The following is a 24,270-nucleotide window of genomic DNA, read 5'->3' on the forward strand; positions in this document are numbered from 1 at the left end:
TCTGGAACAGAGAACCCTATGGGACCTTCCACCAGTAAAAGGTCACTACCCCTGTGGTTCTTGTGCTGCATGCCACCAGACTTCAGTAACGAAAGAGGTGGTGTTTTCAGACTCCTTCACCTGGAAGATTCAGAGACACACCAATTGTAACACCACTCACTGTATCTATCTTATCACCTGTCCGTGCGAAATGAGATTTGTGGGTATGACCATGAGACCAGTTAAGACACGGATAACAGAACACAAAAGCAATGTGAGATGTCAGAAGATTACCACCAAATTATACACTCACTTTAAAGAGAATAACCATAAACCAGACTCCCTAAGATGGTTAGTTCTTGAGGCCCACCCCAGGATCACACAGAAAGCCCTGTTCAAGATAGAACAGAGATGGGTACATCGCCTGAGGGCTGATAGTGAAGGCCTCAATGACCAAATCCCATGGGCATCACTCACGGATAGATAATAAATGATTCCTACATTCTTGATTATTCTGCTTGTTGGGTCATTATTCTACACGGAGTCGTTAGTCTCATTGCTCTTCAGCTTGGGGATTTGTTTTGTGTTACTGCCTCCCTTCAATCAAACTGAGCTCATTTTCTACTTACTTTACCATGTGGACAATTTTTAAGCTCACTATTTCATATAATTGCCTTCCATTGTATTTTACACCATACATTATGGTAGCCTAAACGATCACATTTGACACATCATGATTGTGATCTTTCCCCTCATTCGATCTAGGTCGGACTCCACTAAATTACTGGGTTTTGTTTATTTAACATTAAAACAACCACATCCAAAGATGGCCGCCGTAGACGACATATCCATACCATAGAATCAGCCTCACCACTCACGCACTGACGTAGTGAACACTTCCGGTTAGCTGGCCCGCCCCCATGACACCAGCTTGTATATCCACGAAGGAACCCGAGTGGAGCCACCCTTCCCGGTTCGTGTGGCGCCAGGGTAGGTTAACGGCCCATCCCGGCAGCAACCTAGACGTAAGTGTTACTTTAGCATTTCGGTGCTCCCGGGTGGTTACGATGGGTCCTTTAAGCGGCATGAGTATACACCCGTGATTAACGGGTACGGCGGTGTTTTGTAGACTGAGTCTTACACTGGACTCGTGAGTGCCAGGTGAGACATGGTGGTCTCAGCCTCAACACTTGGCGGTGTTAGTGCGTTGGACTAGCTGATTGTCAGGCACCACTGCAGCACGCATTGCTCGACCTCTACTTGAGGAACAACGAGGATCCGCCCGGGTACGCATGCTTGTGTTCCCCTCCCCACACCGTGGGTCCCCTGGATACATTGTGTGTGGACTGGACGTACCCCGCATTCCACTTGGGGGCTCTGGCTACCACGCGATGGGGTTCCTGTAATGTCCGGTAACGTACACTCTATACCGGTTGGTGGTTGATTACTACAACCCTACGCCTCATCCTGACTCTCAACTAAGTCCCCTGTGGGGTTTTTCTTGACACTTAAAAAAACCCCGGCCTGTGTCATGGCCTGCATCCCTCCGGCCCGCACGACGGGATCACACCACGGGCGTTAGTACCTTACCTATGATGACACTACAGGCTGGGCGTGCGGCCTTATTTGTTCTTCGTTCTCCATCTTACCTCTTGTTTTTATCAGGACACCAGAAGTCTGGTGTCACGGGTGGCGCAACGAATACGGACAGAAGCAGGGATATACACCCTCAGAGGTGAGTGCCCTGTAAACTCAGAATGTGAACACTAGTTCTCTATACTTCACTGTAGTGAAGAGTACACCTCCTGTCTTCTGATTTTTAAATTGGTGCTTGTTTTTAATTTCACTTTCACGTAGAGCACTAAGAACCCTATAGTTTGTTGTTCTACACTAAGTCACAATTGACACAGTTCAATGTCACATCGTCTAGGGAGAGAGACCTTGTGTGTGATTACTGTTTGAATAAGAAGTTAAATATCAACACTGACCGATGTCTGGGTGACCTTATATAACACTTTTCTTCCCTTAGGTTCCCCACTAACATATGGCGAGACCGTTGTCTCATAATACACGTGGCAGGTAACTATTGTACTTCCCACAGTGTGTAGATAGTTATCAGATAATTAGGTCCTGAAGAATTGCCATGGATCATTAGACCACTAGGCATGAAACATGTTGACCATCACAGAAGAGCATAGCTAAGCTGAACCCTAACGTCAGTCAGCTGCCACTCTGTTTCCTGTTTTTTAATCAAGTGGATAGCCATTCTTAATAAAGTCCTGTTTTTGGACTATCCAACTTGTTTTAATCACATACACACATCCACATCTACACCATTAGACCCCTCACACACATTACATCATACGGCCAGGAACAAAAGATCTCCGCTAAAGAGCCCCTTTAAGGGTGCCCATCGGGGATTGCAGCGCCGTCCCGACGAGGAGCAGGTCCATATGATGAAGCATGACACCTAGCTTGCTGGGTGTGTGAGGACCCTAGTTCCGACTAGAGGAATTCCCCTTCCTCTGTACACGGTCTCTTCCTCACACTCTTACTCTCCCGTTGTTCTGAGGAACTGCATACTCATTTCTTCTAAATGATTTACTGGGCCTGTATGCTGGACCTCCCTTAAAAGCCCACTAGTCCCCCTCCTTTGTTAATATAGTCAGAGTCAGTTACCACCAGTACCCATCACTAAAAAGTTGGGGGCACAGGAGCGCTTCTGCTCCTCTGTTGGTTCTTTCTGCACATCTCTTGCTTCTTCCTGCACTTTTCTTAATTTTTCTGGACTTATTTTGCCTCTTTCTGCATTTGTCTTGCTTCTTTTTGCGCTTTTCTTCCTCTTTCTTCACATGTCCTAACTTTGTAGGCAAAGTTAGAAATTAGCATTTAAAAAACCATTGAAATTCACTGAAAAAACCATAGGTTTCAGTCACGTTATAGTTAGAAATTAGCATTTAAAAAACCATTGAAATTCACTGAAAAAAACATAGGTTTGAGCTACGTTATAGTTAGAAATTAGCATTTAAAAAACCTTAGAAATTCACTGAAAAAAACATAGGTTTCAGGGACGTTATAGTTAGTTGGACATTTCACTCGTACAAAACCATAGAAATTCCCCCGTTATACTTAGTTCAGCTAACTATAACTCGCGCCCCCGCAATGCACTGCTGGTGATGTCACATATTACATCATTCATGACAGGATCAGTGATATCACTGATGACATCACTGATGATCTCTCAAATTACATCACTGATGACATCTACTGATGACATCTCCACATCAAAATCTGATGCATCTCCTCACATTCTAATGTAACTTTTGATACACCCACTGTAAAATACAGACTACTATTTTCGAAACTAACAACACACCAATACCAGTTACTACATACGCACTCACTGGTTCTAGGTCTACACACACATCCACTCATTCACCCATACAATCAATCATACATACAGTCACTCATCAATATAACACTATCATATGCACTCATACACCTATTCAGACACTCACACACCGCCACTCATCCATGGAGTTACTCACACACTTAGTCAGTCATGCAAATAATCAATCACACTCCCATTTCCTCAGCTATACAGTTATACACACACCATCTCACTTATTCAACAATCACTGAGACAAGTACACACTCATCCATACAGCTACTCTCACAATCACTGACTCTCACGTATAGTCATTTATATACTCCAAATCTCACATACACTGCCTTTTACATATGTAGTTACTTGGACATGTACCATCCAATCTCACAACAACACACCCATACACACACTCGCCGACCCATACAGCTGTTTCCACATGCAATCTTGAACCCATACATCCAGTGAATCAACCACTCACACATTTATGCACAGAGTCACACACCTCCCACCCACCCACACACACTCTCAGTCTCCCATACAAATACTCAGGCAACCAATCAATAACCCATATAGACGCTCATGTAACTACTGACCAACACATGCAGCAGCTTACACAACAACAGACATACTGATGCACACATTCAGACAGTTTAGTCACTAACCCATGCATTCAGTAAGACACATTTAATCACTCGCTTATACAGTTGTGTGTTTTGTTGCCGCGCGGACCTTGCCTGCTAGCGCTTCTTGTTTAACATTGTATACTTACTTTAGAATCTGTTTTGAAAACCACTCAAATTGCGAATCTATTTTACCTTAAAAATTGCACATCGTTGTTCTTTGCCGCACCCCTGACATTCATCCAGCTCCCCACCCACAGGCCTTAGCCAATCGGCCGGTAGGAGGAGGAGCTTGGAGGCGGGGCCAGGCATAAATGTACACCTCCACGCAGAAGCACAGCGGATGCGCACAGCGGGCACGCCGGCGGCGCGCCGAAGGCGTGCCAAAGGCAAGCCCGTCTGCGCCCGTCCACGCCCGAATGGGCCCAGGGGCCACAAACTCTGGCCAAACCACCATCTATTCCTCTTTGGCATTATGATCGCTAGCGCAACCGCAAGTCCCATTAGATCCTGCTGTTTATAACCGCATCCTGACCAACGGAATCCTACAGGATCAAGTGGGCCACTCCACTCTATCTTCTTCGGTTCCCTATTCTTCCCCCACCATTGGCCCCATTTCAGTTAATCCGATCATTCTTCGTGTTCTCTACCTCAACACTTGTTCCCTGGTTAAGCACCAGCTGGACATCTTCATGTTGCTAACTTCAGAAAAAACAGATTTCCTGCTGATTACTGAGACCTGGCTTACTCAGGACTCCACGCCAGACATCTTAGCGGCACTCCCCTCAGAATATTATATTCTGGCTGTCAATCGGCCCTCAGGGGAGACGGGGGGGGGGTGTTGCTGCCATTATACATAAAAACCATAAGTTTGTCACTATGACTTCACTTGAATTGCCAGAAGTAGAGAACATTGTCATCACACTTGACACCAATACTGGGCCTCTTGCACTGGTGCTCATTTATCGCCCCCCCAGACCATACCCTCCTTCCCACTCTCCTTAAGCGAGCAAATGGCCAACCTCATCATGAACCATGCTAGGGTCCTACTTATCTGGGACTTGAATTACTGGTTCAATGACGACCGTGGCAGGCCACAGGCGGCAGAACTTTCCGAATTACTCTCCAATTGAAATCTGTCCCAGCACTTATTTTCCCCTACTCACATAAAGGGGCACACCCTGGACCAAATTTGGTCCTATAACCTCACATTGTCGGTACCCTTAATTTCTCCCTGCATTTGGTCTGACCACCATCTGATTGAATTTACAGCCACTTTCAACGGCAGGATCAAGATCCCCAAGGTGGCGGGAGGATTGACAAGAAAGTGGAGAACCCTCGATAAACAGGGATTCATTAACACCCTAGCCAGCTCTCTACCTACTTTTAACTCCAATGTTAATTCCATGGAAAAGGACATTGCGGACTGGCTACTGTCAGCTAGCGATACACATGCTCCTCCCACCAAATTCTCTCGTGCTGGATACTCAGATGCCCACAAATGGTTCACCACCGAATTAAAAGATCAAAAACTCAAGCTCCGTCAATTAAAGAGGAAATGGAGGCTCTGCTATTCCATCGAAGATAGACAACAGTTTCTGCTAGCTCACAAGTATTTAAAAAAAGCTATACTGACAGCTAAAGCTGCTTATTTCTCAGTGAGAATACTTAATGCCCATAATAAACCAAAGGAAATTTTTAAGATTGTAAACGACCTGAGTAGTGATGAGAGAATATCACCTAGCCAGGCTCCCACCCAAGAGCTGTGTAATTCTTTGAATATTTTTTTTGGGGATAAAATCGCAATCATCAAGGCTAGTATTACCCCAACTGTCAACATGGAATCACTGGATGACATCTCCAGAAACTCATTTATTATGAACCACTTCTCAGCTATATGTCCTAACACACTATCAGATCTCATGATCCGTGTTAAGTCGGGGTCTCCCAATGACTGCTGCCCACCTCCTGTCCTCAGGGACACTTTCTCTGCGTTACCTCATAGCATTCTCCCTTTCCTGAACGTGTCCCTCAGCAAGGGCGAGGTACCCAGCGCCTTCAAGAACGCTACAGTAGTTCTTCTTTTTAAAAAACCAGGGGCTGACTCTCTGAATTCCTCTAACTATCGTCCTATATCCCTTCTTCCCTTTCTGGCTAAGATTATGGAGGCTCATGTGGCCAGGTACCTCTCTAACTTCATTGAACAATCGGAATACTTAGAGCCAAATCAAGCTGGCTTCCGGCCTGCTCACTCAACGCAGTCAGTAATTCTTGCGGTACTGGATACGTTAAGACCAAATGCTGACATGGGGGTCCCCCAGGCTCTTGTGATCCTGGATCTGTTGGCTGTGTTCGATGCGGTCGATCATAACATCTTGCTGAACAATGTCGAACAAGCAGGTATACAAGGACCTGCATATAACTGGATCAAGTCTTTTCTTACAGGCAGAACTCAAGCAGTACGTCTTGGTGCCTTCACTGCCCCCAAATGGTCCCGCAGGGTTCGTCCATTTCCCCACTGTTGTTCAATCTCTACCTTAGACCCTTGATTCACACACTAAAAAACAGAAAAATAACCATCTTCAACTACGCCGACGACCTCCACCTTGTCTTCCCTCTGAATTCTCCTAATTCCGCCGCGGAATTTCAAACCACTATGCTCCATATCCAGCGTTGGATGGACCTTAACCATTTGAAGGTCAACCCGGGCACGACGGAACTTGTGCTGCCCGGGAAGAGTGATGTCTGCTGGGGCCCGCATTTCTGGCCGAGCGAATCAGGCCCCCCTCCTACCCCTTCCCCCTCCGTGAAAAGTTTAGGGGTTACCATAAACGCAGATCTCTCACTCAGAGGACAAGTGGGTGCAGTGGTTTCCACCAGTCTCTTCCAATTGCGTAAAATCATGAAGATTGCTCATTTGCTGACCCACTCAGCCCTCGTTCAGGTTGTGATAGTGCTGGTTCTCTCACGCCCCGATTTATCAAACTCTCTCTATATCGGTCTGCCTCAATTTCTGCTCAAACGTCTACAAATAGTTCAGAATCAGGCGGCAAGATTGATCTACAAACAGCCGAGATGGCAATCGGCTAGGCCCTGGTTGGTAAAACTTCGCTGGTTGCCCGTGGCGCAACGTGCTGCGTTTAAGACGGGTTGTCTAGCCTTCAAGGTGCTGCATTGCAAGAGCACGAAATTTATCAGTGATATGGTCATAAAGCACGTTCCTCGGCGCAATTTACGTTCAGCCCACCTTCACCTACTTACCATCCCGGCCATCAAACTTAAAAGTCAGGGGGGCTGCAGGTTCTCTTACCTTGCCTCCAAATTTTGGAATTCTCTCCCATTAACAACCAGGAGCTGTGACAACCTCTTGGGTTTTAGAAGGGCCCTGAAAACATGGCTGTTTGGGCAAGCCTATTGAATAGTCTTTACGCAACAACACTATGCATGATTAGCGCCATGAAACCTTTGGTGACCATGCTTTTATAAGCTTCTGTTAACATAACATAACGTAACATAACAGTCAGTCACGCACCTACTAAATCGTTCATCCAGACACTTATACACCCACTCATTCTTTAATACACCTTGGCATATATATAAAACATATTTAAACTTTACAGAAACACACAGTCACTGGATGATGTCATCAGTGATGTAATCCGTGATGCCATTTGAGATGTCATCAGTGATGTCATCAGTGATGTCACTGACCATGTCATGAATGATGTAATATATATATACACATATATATAATATGTGACGTCATAAGCAGTGCATTGCGGGGGCTTGAGTTATAGTTAGCTGAACTAACTATAACAGGGGAATTTCTATGGTTTTGTACGAGTGAAATGTCCAGCTAACTAGAACACCCCTGAAACCTATGGTTTTTTCTTTGAATTTCTAAGGTTTTTTAAATGCTAATTTCTAACTATAACGTCTCTGAAGCCTATGGTTTTTTCAGTGAATTTCAAAGGTTTTTTAAATGCTAATTTTTAAGTGTGATAGTAGTTATACCTATTTCTTCGTACTGATTTTCTACAGTTTTTTTTAACTATTTATAAATATTTTATTCATTAAATAACATTATATATTTTTCTGAAAATTGCAACAACAAATTTTTTTTACAAAAATCTAACTGAAATATTGATTAATTTTTTTGTTTTCATTTTTTATTTTAATATATTTATATTATTGTCTTAAAAAAAATCCACTCAAAGCGTACACATCACGGTGGGTGCACGGATTCTAGCCGCTCTTTTAGAAAAATTGTGAAGGATCCTCGTACGGTGTGCGACGGCTGCGTGTATTTCAGTTACATCATATACATTTAATATTACGTGATGTGCGCGATTGGTATGCGACCAGTCCGTGACACCTGCTCCCGCGCATTCCCGTCACATGCGCATTACAGTACGAGATGCTTGTGCGGTGGTGGGTCCCGCGTGACGTCATATACGTGCTGGGGCGCGCTCGGTGGGCGACTCCTGCAAAAAAAAATTATGTTCCAAAATGATATGTATGTGTCTTTAATATACATATTAGGGCAAGAGACTATCTAAGATAGTCATAAAAAAAACATATTTGTACTTATCGCGGTGCGTGCATTTTGAGTGCAGAGAACCAGGTCAGCAGAGGTGCTGTAGAGCCAGAGAAACCAGGTCAGCATAGCCGTTGTAGAGCCAGAGAACCTGGTCAGCGGAGCTGCTCTAGAGCCCAAGAAGCAGGTCAGCAGAGCTGCTCTGGAACCAGAGACCCAGGTCAGCAGAGCTGCTCTAGAGCCAGAGACCCAGGTCAGCAGAGCTTTCTAGAGGCCGAGAACCAGGTCAGCAGAGCTGCTGTAGAGGCAGAGAAACCAGGTCAGCAGAGCTGCTTTAGAGGGAGAGCAGCAGGTCAGCAGAACTGCTTTAGAGCCAGAGAATCAGGTCAGCAGAGCTGCTCTAGAGCCAGAGAACCATGTCAGCAGAACTGCTTTAGAGCCATAGAACCGGGTCAGCAGAGCTGCTTTAGAGCCAGAGAACCAGGTCAGCAGAGCTGTTGTAGAGCCAAAGAACCAGATCAGCAGAGCTGCTCTGTAGCCTGGTCAGAAGAACTGCTCTAGAGCCAGAGAACCAGGTCAGCAGACCTGCTGTAGAGACAGAGAAACCAGGTCAGCAGAGCTGCTCTAGCTGACACTGACTGACTGACACTGACAGATTGACACTGACTGACACTGATTGACTGACACTGACTGACACGGATTGACTGACACTGACTGACATTGACTGACTACTCTCTACTACTCCCTATCTACTATTCACTCTCTACTACTCTATACTACTCACTCTATACTACTCTACTACTCACTTTACTACTCTCTACCACTCACTCTCTGCTACTCTACTACTCACTCTCCACTACTCTTGACTACTCACTATCTACTACTCACTCTCTACTATTTGCTCTCTACTACTCTCTACTACTCACTCTCTAGTACTCTCTACTACTTGCTCTCTACTACTCGCTCTCTACTACTCGCTCTCTACTACTCACTCTCCACTACTCACTCTCTACTACTCACTCTCTACTACTCTCTACTACTCACTCTCTACTACTCTCTACTACTCGCTCTCTACTACTCACTCTCTACTACTCGCTCTCTACTACTCACTCTCTACTACTCACTCTCCACTACTCACTCGCTTCTACTCTCTACTACTCACTCTCCACTACTCACTCTCTACTACTCACTCTCTACTACTCACTCTCTACTACTCACTCTACTACTCACTCTCTACTACTCTCTACTACTTACTCTACTACTCTCTACTACTCTACTACTCTACTACTCTCTACTACTCACTCTACTACTCTCTACCACTCACTCTCTACTACTCTACTACTCACTCTCTACTACTCACTCTCTACTACTTGCTCTCTACTACTTGCTCTCTACTACTTGCTCTCTACTACTCTCTACTGCTCACTCTCCACTACTCACTCTACTACTCGCTCTGTACTACTCTCTACTACTCACTCTACTACTCACTCTCTACAACTCCACTACTCTCTACTACTCACTCTCTACTACTCTACTACTCTCTACTACGCTCTCTCTACTACTTACTACTCTCTACTACTCTCTCTCTACTACTCTCTCTACTACTCTCTCTCTACTACTCTCTCTCTACTACTCTCTCTCTACTACTCTCTCTACTACTCACTCTCTACTACTCTCTCTACTACTCACTCTCTACTACTCACTCTCTACTACTCTCTAATACTCTCTCTACTAGTCTCTACTACTCTCTCTCTGCTACTCTACTACTCTCTCTCTACTACTCTCTACTACTCACTCTCTACTCTCTACCTCTCTACCTCACTCTACCTCTCTCTCTACTACTCTCTACCTCTCTACCTCTACCTCTACCTCGCCACCTCTACCTCGCCACCTCTCTCTACACACACACATATGCACATGTATATGTTTTAAGGAAGATTGTACCTCGGCACTCTAACACTCAGCATATAGTAATTTCAATGAAAAAGTGAACAAGTGTGACAAAAATGGCCTGTTTGGACAATTCCGCATCAATAACAATCAAGAGAAGAAAGAGAACATCACTAGCGCATACTTTTTTGTGGGGGATTTAATATCGTTTGATTCAAAATTCTTTGTTATTTAATAAAACACTATGTATGGTTCAGAACACGATACTTATGAATTTAAGCACAGCAAAGCGTATAATATGTGACTTCTTCAGAACACAACAAGGCTTTTTTTGTATGATTTCAAATGCAATACAGAAATTCAATATTGCCTTACAATATTCTTCACTGAGAGCACTATAAATAAGTGTATAGGCCAAAGTGGAGGTCCCAGTCCTGGAACCTTCCAGAAGTTTGCGATTGGGAGCAATCAGAGACAGCCCAGTTGGGAAGTAGCCAAAGACAGCCGACACGTGTTTTGTTACTTTGCGTAACTGTACAGCCTTGAATCAGATTCTGATAGGTACAAGGAGTTTTTGGTATAAGTTAGGAGTGACTAATCAATTACAAGTATACATTGCATTTGCAGTTTAATGTAGGATCAGCAGACTGAAGAGGCAGCAATGGAATTTGAGAGAGCATTTAAAAGGCGAGGAGTACAAATCTTTGGACCGGTTGCAAACCCTGTTATTTGCAAAATCAAAGGGTTCACAATGGTAAATACTTTTTCTTTTAGCAATTGGAAAAACAATTCTGAATTACTAGATTGGTTTAGAAATAATTGCCAATGTGCATTATGTTAGGGATGTGCTTAGTATGTTCTTTTTAAATTGGAAATTGGTAAGCAGCCAGATTTCCAGCCATAAAGCATTAGCCAGTTAATGACTCCCAAGTTGGTGTGCAACTGATTCACAAAGGAGAAGGCAGTTTTTCAGGCGCGCTCTCACTGACGCTTTTCAAAATGGAAATATCTATTTTTCAAAGCAGCCGGGTTTCCTTTAAGAATCTCTGACTACTTTAAAAAAAAAATATCAGTTTTGAAATACTTTCACAGTGATTGTGGCTTGCTGTCACAGACCATCATTCCAGTGAAGGTAGCCAATCGGAGGGAGTTGCTGTTGGTGACTTGCCTAACGAATACATTAGGCAGGTATTCCTGCGACACCCTCAAATTTCTGATTTTGTAAGCTGACCTATTAGTACACAGGTCAGTTCACAAAATAAATTACTGGTCGCAGAAAAATTGTTATGCAGTATGCTGTCTTTTTTTGTTGCCAATAGTACAAATGGTCTCAAGAATGTAAATACATTTTACAAGTTTTGGATTTTATTCATTTAATTGGGTATAGACAAGGTAAATCGTTTACCTGGTTCCTCATGGCTACGATCTCCAGCAAACCAAGATCTTCAATGGTTCTACTCGATCTGTCAGTGTCCTGGGGACTGAAGAAACACAACTCTTACCAGTGAACTGGTATGTTTGCATCAAATGTGCACATGCTTCTGGATCAAATACATGCTCTAGTGCATTTACCCTATAATGTTCTATCTGTGGCTCTGAAAAGTAGAGGGTATTGGGTTGGACTTACCAGTTCAGTGGAAAGACCTGTCTGGAATGAAGACAAGTTGGTTGCAGTATCCATTGAGAAGATATAGATATAGAATCTTTGCCTGGACAAACACCTTAATTTCCAGTCAAGTGGGAGGCCCTACAGGGAGACTATATAGCCTTATAAGGCCAAGTTACATGAGTGCATGGAACTGGCTTAGAAAACATGACCTTTGCCAAGACAGACACCTTAACTGCCAGTGCAGTGGAAAGCCCTGTTCATAGAGGAAACACTCTCAAAATAAGACAAGTTCCACTTCTGCATTAAGCAGATTTATCTTCCGTACCCTCAGGTTTAAAGCCTCCATGTTAAAAGTTTGGACAATCAAAACGTATTTGGGATTGGTACTCACCACCCCTTAATAATCAAGAAACAAAATGACAGTCACATGCAGAATTGACATTATACGGCAACAGTTTGCAGCCCTCACACGGCCAGCTCGGGCATCTCCTGTGCTATTCTATTTCACATTATTTTCCACTTAGATGTTATTCTTCGGATGTACAACCATGGGCAAATAGACAGAAATCCTCTCACGCACACTGCCACTCTCCAAGGGCATGTCCCAAACAGCAGGCCATTCTCTCAAACAGAAGCAACTCAAGCACACATCACTCTGCGCGCTTAGAAGTGCAGGATTTGTTTCTTTGACAAGAAGCCCGGACCCCTTAATGACTGTTGCTTCCTGACAGAAGTCTTGAATGACAGAGAAGCCCCGTGGGGGCAGCCGCGTATATTACAAAGGCTGCTCGTCGAGGTGTCAGTCCAAGACAGAACTTGTAGGTATCTTTACCCAATTAATGGGACCACAGAGTTGGTTGATAGTGAAGGCAAGTTGCAAGAGTGTTATTATTATGATCATTGCTATTAGTAGTAATAGTAGAATTGTGATGAGCATCACTTGCACGAGGGATGCTTTAACATGAAAGCTGCCCTCCTGGTCATGATGCAGAAGTGTGCTGACTAAAGACGCGCACCCCCACCCGCAAAACTACTTACATCCGACAAAGGGGTAAGTGGGACCTAACAAGGCACAACACTATAGACCACTTTTATACTCATTTTGCTGGACCTTCAAACGGATTCACTATGCAACATGGACAGGGCTTGGCCTGAATGCATTGTGTCTTTGTTTAAGAGTATTATCTCTTACTTTTCATCCAGATAGCACAGGGGAGGGGGATAATCAGGAAGCTGAGGGATAGCACCCGACACAAAATGAGAAATCACTCACTACTGTAGATTCTACTATCCCGAAATTCAGAAATGTGCCCTTGAAAATGAGCAAACCGAAGCTACCTGGGCAACAAAAGAGGAGGTGACGTTCCCGAAGTTTCCAGACTGCAGACTTCATTCTCCTCTGGGGAAGGCGAACTACAACATAGAAAGCAGAAGTTAATTACACGGGAACCTGCCAAGATGCTGCAAAAAGGCACAATGTTGTAGACAGCTTCACACTACAAACCCACTGTCAGAAAAGATAAAATAGAAAACATTATGTACAATACGAATAAAGAACCAAATAAAGATATACAAGGCTCTGATGTTCATGTCATATACAGCCCCTTAGCGTAAGGCTAAGTCACCATGTGAGGGCAGAAGTGACGTCTATGTTAAAAATGGCACCAGCATGCAGGGCTGTGTAACACGCCAGATCTGACCCTTAGATAAACGGCTGCGTAATCACGCCAGCGCGGTTCTTGATTGGATGCAAGACTGTGTGAGCATGTCAGTCATAGCTCTTGGATGCACGACTCTGCAAGCATGTCTGCATGGCTCGTGGATGCACGACTGTGCAAGCAGGCATGCCATGACTCTGGGATGAAAGACTGTGCAAGTACATCTGACATGGCTCTTGGATGCAAGACTGTGCGAGCATGTCTGCCTTGGTTCTTGGATGCAAGACTGTGCAAGCATGTCTGTCATGGTTCCTGGATGCAAGACTGTGCAAGCATGTCTGTCATGGCTCCTGGATGCAAGACTGTGCAAGCATGTCTGTCATGCTCTTGGATGCAATACTGGCCAAGCATGTCTCTCATGGCTCTTGGATGAACGACTCTGCAAGCATGTCTGTCATGCTCTTGGATGCAAGACTGTGCGAGCATGTCTGCCTTGGTTCTTGGATGCAAGACTGTGCAAGCATGTCTGTCATGGTTCCTGGATGCAAGACTGTGCAAGCATGTCTGTCATGGCTCCTGGAGGCAAGACTGTGCAAGCATGTCTGTCATGGCTCCTGGATGCAAGACTGTGCAAGCATGTCTGTCATGCTCTTGGATGCAATACTGTGCAAGCATGTCTCTCATGGCTCTTGGATGCACGACTCTGCAAGCCTGTCTGTCATGCTCTTGGATGCAAGACTGTGCAAGCATATCTGTCATGGCTCTTCGATGCAAGACTATGTGAGCACCTGGCTCTTGAATGCAAGACTGCAACTATAACTGACATGGCTGTTGGATGCAAGACTATGCGAGCATGTCTGCTGTGGCTCTGGGATACGCGACAGTGCAAGCATGTCTGCCATGACTCTAGCATGAAAGACTGTGCAAGTACATCTGGCATGGCACTTGGATGCAAGTTTGTTCGAGTATACCTCATATGGCTGTTGGATGCAAGACTGTGCAAGCACATCTGCAGTGGTTCTTGGATGCATGACTGTGCGAGCTTGTCTACCATGCAAGACTGTGTGAACCTGTCTGCCATGGCATTTGGATGCACGAGTGTGTGAGCATTTCTGTCATGCTCTAGGATGCAAGACTGTGCAAGCATGTCAGACATGTCTCTTTGATGCAAGACTGTGCGAGCACGTCTGCCGTGGTTCTTGGATGCAAGACTGTGCGAGCTTGTCTACCATGCAAGACTGTGTGAACACGTCTGCCATGGCATTTGGATGCAAGAGTGTGTGAGCATGTCTGTCATGCTCTAGGATGCAAGACTATGCAAGCATGTCAGACATGTCTCTTTGATGCAAGACTGTGCGAGCACGTCTGCCGTGGTTCTTGGATGGAAGACTATGCGGGCTTGTCTACCATGCAAGACTGTGTGAACACGTCTGCCATGGCATTTGGATGCAAGAGTGTGTGAGCATGTCTGCCATGGCATTTGGATGCAAGAGTGTGTGAGCATGTCTGCCATGCTCTAGGATGCAAGACTGTGCAAGCATGTCAGACATGGCTCTTTGATGCACGACTGTGCAAGCACGTCTGCCGTAGTTCTTGGATGCAAGACTGTGCGAGCTTGTCTACCATGCAAGATTGTGTGAACACGTCTATCATGGCATTTGGATGCATGACTGTGTGAACATGTCTGTCACGGCTCTTGGATGCAAGAGTCTGTGACCATGTCTGTCATGCTCTAGGATGCAAGACTGTGCAAGCATGTTTGACATGGCTAATGGATGCAAGACTGTGCGAGCACATCTGCCGTAGTTCTTGGATGCAAGACTGTGCAAGCTTGTCTCCCATGCAAGACTGTGTGAACACGTCTGCCATGGCATTTAGATGCATGACTGTGCAAGCATGTCTGTCATGACTCTTGGAGCAAGACTATGTGATCATGTCTGCTGTGGCTTTTGAATGAAAGACTGCAACTATAACTGACATGGCTGTTGGATGAATGACTGTACCAGCATGTCTGCAAGGGATCTTGGATCTAAGATTGTGCAAGCTTGTCCACCATGCAAGATTGTGCGAACACGTCTGTCATGGCTCTTGGATGCAAGACCGTGCAAGCATGTCTGTCATGGCTCCTGGATGCAACACTGTGCGAGCATGTCTGTCATGCTCTTGGATGCCAGACTGTGCAAGCATGTCTGTCATGGCTCCTGGATGCAAAACTGTGCAAGCATGTCTGTCATGGCTCCTGGATGCCAGACTGTGCGAGTATGTCTGTCATGTCTCCTAGATGCAAGACTGTGCTAACATGTCTACCATGACTCCTGGATGTAAGACTGTGAGAGAATGTTTGGTAAAGTTTTTGTTTGCAAGACTATGCGAGCTAGTTTCCTATGGCTTCTGGATGCCATCGATGATGAGGATAGGCAGTTATAGTGGACAATTCTCGTATAAATGATGCAGCAAGAATACAGAGGCAAGCTCCTATTAGGTGCAGAAAGAGGTGAGACGATACAGACAATAATTGGAAAATTTTCTGCAAGCAATACCACTTCTGGTGCAATTTATGAGATGATCAGAGTATAACAAACGTTTTAAACAGGAGAACAATAGAAGACGTCTGTGCACAAGCCCCATGCTGAGGCCAACCCCATTCGATCCTTCAGAAGCAAAGCAACAAACAAGAACAGGGCTAACAAAATGCAAACTATACAAAAAAGCAAAGCATTCTAAAGTTACCCAGGTTTCTCTTACCGCTGGCAGAAATGGAGCTACTCAGTAAAGCCCAAGAACACAGGATATGTTTTCCAGGCCCAGGAATGTCAATTTCCAGTTTTTGTCAACATGTGGTGCCGAAGTGTCCAGTTCATGCAGCCCCCCATCTGTAATCAATAAAGAGGATGCTCGGACGAGGGCATGCAGAAGACGATCACCTGGATCTCGCGGGGTAGTGGAAGGAGTTCCTGAGGCAGCCGAAGAGTAGGATACCCAAGCAACGCAGCGTCCTGCAAACATTTGACAATGAGTACATCCTCCCGTCCTCCTCACGTGAAGGGAAAGGAATGGCAGAGCGTGGCCTCGAGAGCATCTCTTGCCTGCATTATGCAAACAGAAACATGGCTATTACTCCAACATCTTGCAGCAATTTCATTCATATTTTCCTGATTGATGAATGGACATATTCTTTCCACTGGAGATTTTCATTAAGAAATTGTGGACTTGGTGGCCCTTTGATTTTTTGACTATGTAGCCATATTTCCTCTTCTGTTAGTGCTTGTACTTCATTTTGCCTTTCACTTGCAGTCTTTTCTCACTGCCTTTCTCCTCCAAGTCTTATGCTCTTTGGTGGAGACTCTACAGTCAATCACGAGCAAAGGTCTCAGAGGAATGTGTAAGTGTGTGAGTTTCCATGTGCAGGTGGACCTTGTAAGGTTCATTGATATCCCCATGTGAAAGTACAGCTGGCCTAAAGACAAATGCCTTGTCAGCACCAATAGTACTTGCTATCTTGAGGGAGCTCTCTTCCCCTAGCCTTGTAGTCAATAATAATGTAAAGGCTTCACTTCCTAAACAATATCGCTGCTGAATCTGGTGGTGTCCTCTACTTTTCTGACCTTGTTTTTGCAGACTTTATGACTCTGTGCACTTTACCAATGCTAACAAGTGCTAAAGTGCCTGTGCTCGCTCCCCAAAGCATGGTAATAATGGCTCATCCCCAATTGTCATATTTAATTTACCTATAAGTCCCTAGTAAAGTACACTACATGTGCCCCGGACCTGTAAATTAAATGCTGCTGGTGGGCATGCAGCACTTATTGTGCCACCCACTTCAGCAGCCCTCTAACCATGGCTCAGGCCTGCCATTGCAGAGTCTGGGTGTGCAGTTTACACTGCCATCTCAACCTGGCAAGATAAACCTCTTGCCAGGGCCAAACCTTCCCTTTTTGTACATATAAGTCACCACTAAAGTAGACCCTGGGCAACCCACAGAGGCGGTACAATTTATTTAAAAAGCAGGACATGTACTTTCAAGTTTTCAATTCTCAAATTTATTTTTCACTACTGCAAGGCCTATCTCTCCCATAGACTAACATCGGGATCACTGTCTTACATGTTTTAAGTGCAATTCTAAATTGTGAAGAGATAGACTTTTAAATTTTGATGTCTCTGGAATCACAATTTGAAAATCACAATTTATGGTGAAGTCAGATTTGAAATTGCAATTCTGAAAATGCAACTCTTAGAAAGTTGGCATTTTCTTAGTTTAGCCATTTGGTGCCTGCTGCCTGCCTCTGATGCACATCTTTAGGAGGGTGACAGCTGAACTATGTGTATAACCCCTATACTGACTCATACACAGGGAACACTTCAGTATGACTTGATCAGCCATCCTGGCAGGATGGGAAGTAGAAGCTGGACCGAACCCAATGTACACCTGAATAAGATGTGTTCTGTCCCCACACAAAAGGCTGCATACCCCATATAGTGAGTTTGGAGTCAATGGCAGGTAGGGAGGATCTCTGTGCGCTTCAAAGACCTGTCTTTAAAGTCTCCCTCACTTTGAAGGCACAACTGGGTACAAGTACTGGACCTCGGACACCACTTCAGTACACTTCTGGATCAGTGAAGACTCTGCCAGGGAGAAGAAATGTTGTGCTGCTGAAGGACTGCCACTCTACTGGACTGCTGTTTTTCTGGACTCCTGCCTTGCTGTGCTGCCCTGCTGCCTGCTGTTTCTCTGCCTGGGTGAGAAGGACTGGACCTGCATTACTTGAACCCCGAGTGACTCCAAGGGTTAGTTGGCTGGCCTCTTGATCTGAAGTCTCTGAGATAATAAATAATTCCAAATGACCTGCTACTGCACCTGGACTTTGCTATCTGTGAGTCTGCTCTGTCAAGTGGTACCACCCCACTCCTGGAACCGTGGGAGGTGCTTGCTACAGCAGAACCCCTGCATCCTCTGTCAAACCGGTGCATTTAAGTGGATCAGTACCAGCGCTTAGTCCCTGTTGTGTGGATTGGTACTAGCACATTGCTACTGTTGCACAGATAGGAACCAATGCATCGTTCATGTTGCGTGACCAGAAGCAGTGCATTCCCTCTGCTGTGTGGATTGGCCCCGACGCATCTCCTTTGGATCCAGCTCTGCACAAGATCTCCTTGGACAGCATCCTCCATGATGAATCTCTGCATCGCAGCTCTTCTCTCATCGGAGCGGACGCTTTGTCACTGCTGTGAGGATCAGGACCAGCACATTGCCCTCACTGGGTGTTTCAACATCAACATATCGCTTCAGCTGCGGCCCGCATCCTTGATGTCAACGCACCCCGGATCATGGTACTTTTTTTCAGCGGGCCTCACTGGGTCCCTGTGTCTCCATAGCGGTCGCTCTAAAAATTTGACTCTGTCCCGGTCCGGTGCGGCCAGAAATTCCAAGTAAGCGCTTAATGCTTCTATGCACTATTTTACTGTTTATTCTTTAGAAATAAATTTCTCAAGTTCTACTTATTGGATTTTTGTTGTTTTGTTCTTGTTTTATTTACTAAATTCCATATTTTTCTAACCTGGTGTGGGATTTTTTTGTGAGGGGTGTTTTCACTGTTTTAAGTGTTTCACAAATACTTTACACATAGCAAGCTACCAGAGGGTGAGCATAGGTTAATTTAGGGTTTGCCTGCTTTTTACCCTAACTAAAATTGTGACTGCTGCCTGACTTGGGCTTACGAAACTAATAGTGGCTGAATCCGAGGCTGGGCAGACTCCAGACGCGACTTTGCCGTGAGGGGAACGGCTGCCCTTGCCCCTGCTGAGCCGTAAGGTAAACGGCTTATCGGCACACCGAGGACTCCATTACCCAGAAGCCCCACCGCGCACAGCATCCGCGTCACTGTATCGGCGCCAGGAGCCCTTAAAACCATCGAGGGCATACCGCAGCACGGGACGCGCTTACGAACCTAATAGTGGCTGAATCCGAGGCTGGGCAGACTCCAGACGCGACTTTGCCGTGAGGGGAATGGCTGCCCTTGCCCCTGCTGAGCCGTAAGGTAAACGGCTTATCGGCACACCGAGGAATCCATTACCCAGAAGCCCCACCGCGCACAGCATCCGCATCACTGTATCGGCGCCAGGAGCCCTTAAAACCATCGAGGGCATACCGCAGCGCGGGACGCGCGCGGGCGTGCCCAGGCGCTGCCCAGGCGAAGCCCGGGCCAAGGGCGGGCCCGTCCGCGCCCGTCGGAGCCAGAAGGAGACTGGGCTGGGCCACGTCCCTGTTAACTGCAATATGGGCAAGAGGAAGCTGGCTGGAACTCAGGTACAGGGGGGCTCTAATGCTAAAGTTCCTCGTAAATCCTCCTCTATTATTACTTACCTGACTACAGCGGTGGGAGTGCTGAATAACGAAATTGAGGTTGCGGAAAGGGAGCTGGGTATAACCGCTGGAGAGGGTGAGGACTTATCACATGTTGAAACGCCATCTATACCATTGGAACCCGAGGTGATTGTAAATAATGGTTTTGAAACTGCCTTTGCTCCCTCGGAGATTGCTGGAATTGATATGGGGGAGCGGGACCTAACTTTGGAAGTGCCTACTACTGAATCGGTAAATGGGTCCACATATCAGGTTATTAAGACACAGGGACCTCGGGCTTCACTTAAAAAAAACGGAAAAAAACAAAGGGGGCCTAAACCAAACATAGCAAAACCCATTTCCGGTCTGGACGACAATATACATTTGGCATTCCGGAATCTGGTGGAAGAGATTTTCTCGTCACGGTTTGAGGCCATACTGACTAATGTTGCTAAGGATGTTATTGACACTATGAATAAGTGTGTGGCGGACCTACGGAGCAAATGTGACCACCTGGATTCCATGATTGACTCATTTAAATCCGATGCTAATTGTCTTTTATTGAATAGTGGGCGGTTAAACCCAGGGCTGAAAACATACTCTAATGCTGATTTGGTAGAAAGTCCCCTACAAACGAATCATTCTTTATCCACGGCTAATTTAAATCCAGTGGCAGCAACGAGTCATTTAGTTTCTAATGCACGGAAACCTGCCGTTGAATTACTTTTGGCTGGGGATAAGAATTGCGAGAATCAAGTCGTGGGTAGTAAGAAGGAGGCATGTAACAAGAATGTAGAGCAATTGGGGAAAATCTTGTCTCCCAACACATGTATAATCAATCTACCACCAGAAGCTACTCCTCTGGTGGTAGTTTTAGTTGGGGTTCCTCCTCTACCAGCTGGTGATGTTGAAACCACAGCCGCCCTATTGAGAAAACCTAAGCATTGGTGTGAGCGTCATTCTTCAGGTCCTGCGGGGATTTCTGCTAATATTATTATGGCAAGGCGAGTTGGCTGGGTGGGCTATGGCCCTAAACGTGTTACTGGGGATTGTATCATAGTTAACTTCAATGATCAAAAATACACCTGGAAGATTGCTCTGGAACGTAACGGATCATCTTGGTGGGGATATTAGAGCTGTGCCCCTGGGGTTTTTTTATCCATCCCCTAGGAGATTGCATGATTCCCTTATCCCTTCCCAAGTGGATAGGTTTGTTCCTCAAGATGGAGTTATTAGACCATATAAAGGTAGAGAGAGCAAGGTAGTAATATCACCAGCACAATATTCATCTCTATTGCCCACTCCCAGGGATATAGGGCTGTTGTCCTCTAACAGCTTTTTTCCCCTTTCTCAGTTGGATCAAAATGATTGACCACCAGGGATAGGGGTGTCCAAAGTAGATTTGATTCCTACGGTCCAAGACCCAGTTGAGAGTATGGAAGATCCCACTCGAAACTGTAAAATTATTACATGGAACATTGCCGGCCTTAATTCTAAGAAACACGACCCTATATGGCTGAATACCATAAAGCAATATGATATAATCGCCCTACAGGAAACATGGGACATGGGGGACGGTTTTTGGATAGATGGATATAGATCTTTCTCCCTACCGGCATGTCCATCTAAGGCTGGTAGAGCGAAGGGTGGACTGATGTTCCTTTTGTCCCTTAACCTCAAAGGTTCATTATCAAGATTAGAGGTTAATTCAACTAATATATTGGTTTTAGAAGTAAGCCGCCCTAATAATTTTAAATTGTTACTGATTAACTTCTATAATTCAAGTGATAGTATAGATACTAATCAGCATTTGGAAAAATTGAATGATTTTTTACTTGAATATAGGAGAGTTCAACCCACTAATTGTTTTATTTTGCTTTTAGGGGATTTTAACATACACTTATGTGATCATTTTTGTCACATATCTGACAATTTGGTGTATACTATTTCACAGACCCCGCATTTTGAGCACTCACTTCGAGGTGCTGCCCTGGAGAGTTTTTTGTCCGAAATAGATCTCTTTGAACCCTCTTTTGCTAATTCCTCTAATCGCTATCATACATTCAAGAATGGTGAGACAATTATTGACTATATTTTTTTGTCTCATAATCTACTTGAAAAGGTTATTTTTTACAATGCCATATCATCTTCCTTTAGCGATCATAACCCTGTTTTGTTGGAATTGGCTAGCAACTGCGGGTTTTTAGAATTGAGAAGGGGAACACTTGGCCCTAATAACCTGGTAACTCGGGATCAAGATAGGAGGCTTAAGTGGACTAAAATGATACCCACTCTATTCTTTAACGAGTTATGTACGAACACCAGGGATCTTATATCACTATGTAACGACCCCTTAACTTCGGAGGACGTTACATTGGAAGCTTTTGTGGGTATCTGTTCGCAGATTGCTACAGATCTGACTACTAAATCTAAAGGATATGTGCAACTGAAAGAAAAATGGTTTGATAAAAATTGTTCGCTAGCACATAGTGCTTTAATCTCAGCATTGAAAACCTCCCCGCAAGATAGGTCTCTGATAGCGAGTTGTAGGAAACTATATACACTGGCGATCCAAAAATCAGAAATTAAAGCAGATACTTGGGATGCTTTGCTATCTGTTAACGTCCTAAAAGATAGTGCCAAGTTCTGGTCAATTGTAAATACCCCTCTTTTTACAGGTTTGGATAACAGCTGCCAGGAAAATAATGTTACAGAAGCCCAATGGTTGAATCACTTTGAAGGGATCTATGGTTCTAATGATCCCAATAATCACAAGTCCAATAACTTTTTGCAGCAAGGGTTGCCACCTCTTATATTTGTCATTGATGATATAGAAAAGGCCATAAATGACACATCGAGTAATAAAGCACCAGGCCCAGATCACGTTCCAGCGGATGTTTATAAACATAATCCCAGTTTCTGGGCAAAGATTTTGGTCAATGTTTTTAACGCCGTGGCTTTGATTGGGCCTCCTCCATCTTGGTGTCATTCGACAATTATTCCGGTTTTAAAAAGGATCAACGGAGTGAACCAAGGTGCTACAGACCCATTTCCCTGATTGATTCGGCTGTCAAAATACTTGGCAAAGTTATTCTAGGTAAGATTACAGATTGGGCTGAAGATAATAAAATTATAAGTAACTTACAATATGGTTTCCGTAAAGGTTGAGGCACTATGGATCAATGTTTGAACCTTTTTATGCTAATAGGGAAATATACTATGGCTAAGGAGGGTACGTTGAACTTAGCATTCATGGACTTGTCCTCAGCTTTTGACCTGGTCAACAGGTCAAAGCTGTGGACAATTCTATTAGAGATGGGTTTGGATCCACCTCTGGTCTACTTCTTAGTAGATCTTCATCGTGATCTTACTGCCTCGATCAGGTTGTCCCAGGATGGCAGATGTTCCAAGCCTTTTAAATCTAGGAGAGGGGTTAGACAGGGGTGCATTATGGCACCCCTGTTATTTACCCTTTATATTAATGCCTTGGACAAAACCCTGGTTAAAGCAAGTTTGGATATTCCGCGTGTAGGAGATTCTTTAATTCCAGTTCTCCTATACGCGGATGACGCTGTTTTATTGGCTAGGACGGCGGTAGGCCTACAGCGTCTACTAGATGCTTTTGGTGAGTTTATGCTGTCCTTGGATTTAATTGTAAATATTGGTAAATCACATGTTTTGACAACTGGCCGGAGAGCTATAAAACCAAGAACTTTCTACTGTAATGGAGGTTTAGTGTCGTCTGTCCCCTCTTTTACCTACCTTGGGGTAGTTTTTGATGAAAGGAGTACTTGGGCCCCACAACAAAAATTAAAAAAGAACGCAGTAATTAGATCAACTTCTGCTGTTCTAGGTTTTGTGAAACGATTGGGGGCAAGACCAATGGAGGCCATCTTAAAAATATACACCTCTAAGTGTCTGGCCATAGCAGGTTATGGTTCCGCTATTTGGGGTTATAAACCCCAACTAGATCTTCAGGTTGCTGAAAATAGTTTCCTGCGGAAACTGCTTTCATTACCACAATCTGCCCCTAATTTTTCTCTGCATCAGGAACTAGGCTTGGGATTTTTATCTGACACCCTGAGCTTGGCGCCGTTACTTTGCTGGCTCAGAGTTTGGCTTAATTCAGATTTAACTCTCAACCAAGAGATACTTGGGGATTGTGTCAAATTGGATAGAGTTAGTAAGATCAAGTGGTTGGTTTACGTTAAAACTATGTTCGCCAAACTGGGACGTCCGGAGTTATATG

The 24,270-nt window shown here is 44.7% G+C and overlaps 1 protein-coding gene across 3 annotated transcripts in view; it reads right to left on the reverse strand.

Annotated features, from left to right (window-relative positions):
• The window catches only part of LOC146829049 (mitochondrial fission factor homolog B-like), a 240,208-nt gene that overhangs the window by 18,462 nt on the left and 197,476 nt on the right, over window positions 1-24,270 (reverse strand). For 2 of the 3 annotated variants that reach the window (XM_085607676.1, XM_085607675.1), the window contains 2 exons: window positions 13,362-13,436; window positions 11,820-11,895 (listed from right to left, as the gene is read on the reverse strand). In XM_085607676.1, the coding sequence (XP_085463802.1) occupies window positions 11,820-11,895; window positions 13,362-13,436 (151 nt within the window). Of the gene's footprint in view, window positions 1-11,819; window positions 11,896-13,361; window positions 13,437-16,605; window positions 16,768-24,270 lie in introns of all 3 variants that reach the window. The other variant, XM_085607674.1, reaches the window with a different exon arrangement.

Source organism: Triturus cristatus, chromosome 5_2 (genome assembly GCF_964204655.1).
Source record: "Triturus cristatus chromosome 5_2, aTriCri1.1, whole genome shotgun sequence".
NCBI classification, from domain to species: domain Eukaryota; kingdom Metazoa; phylum Chordata; class Amphibia; order Caudata; family Salamandridae; genus Triturus; species Triturus cristatus.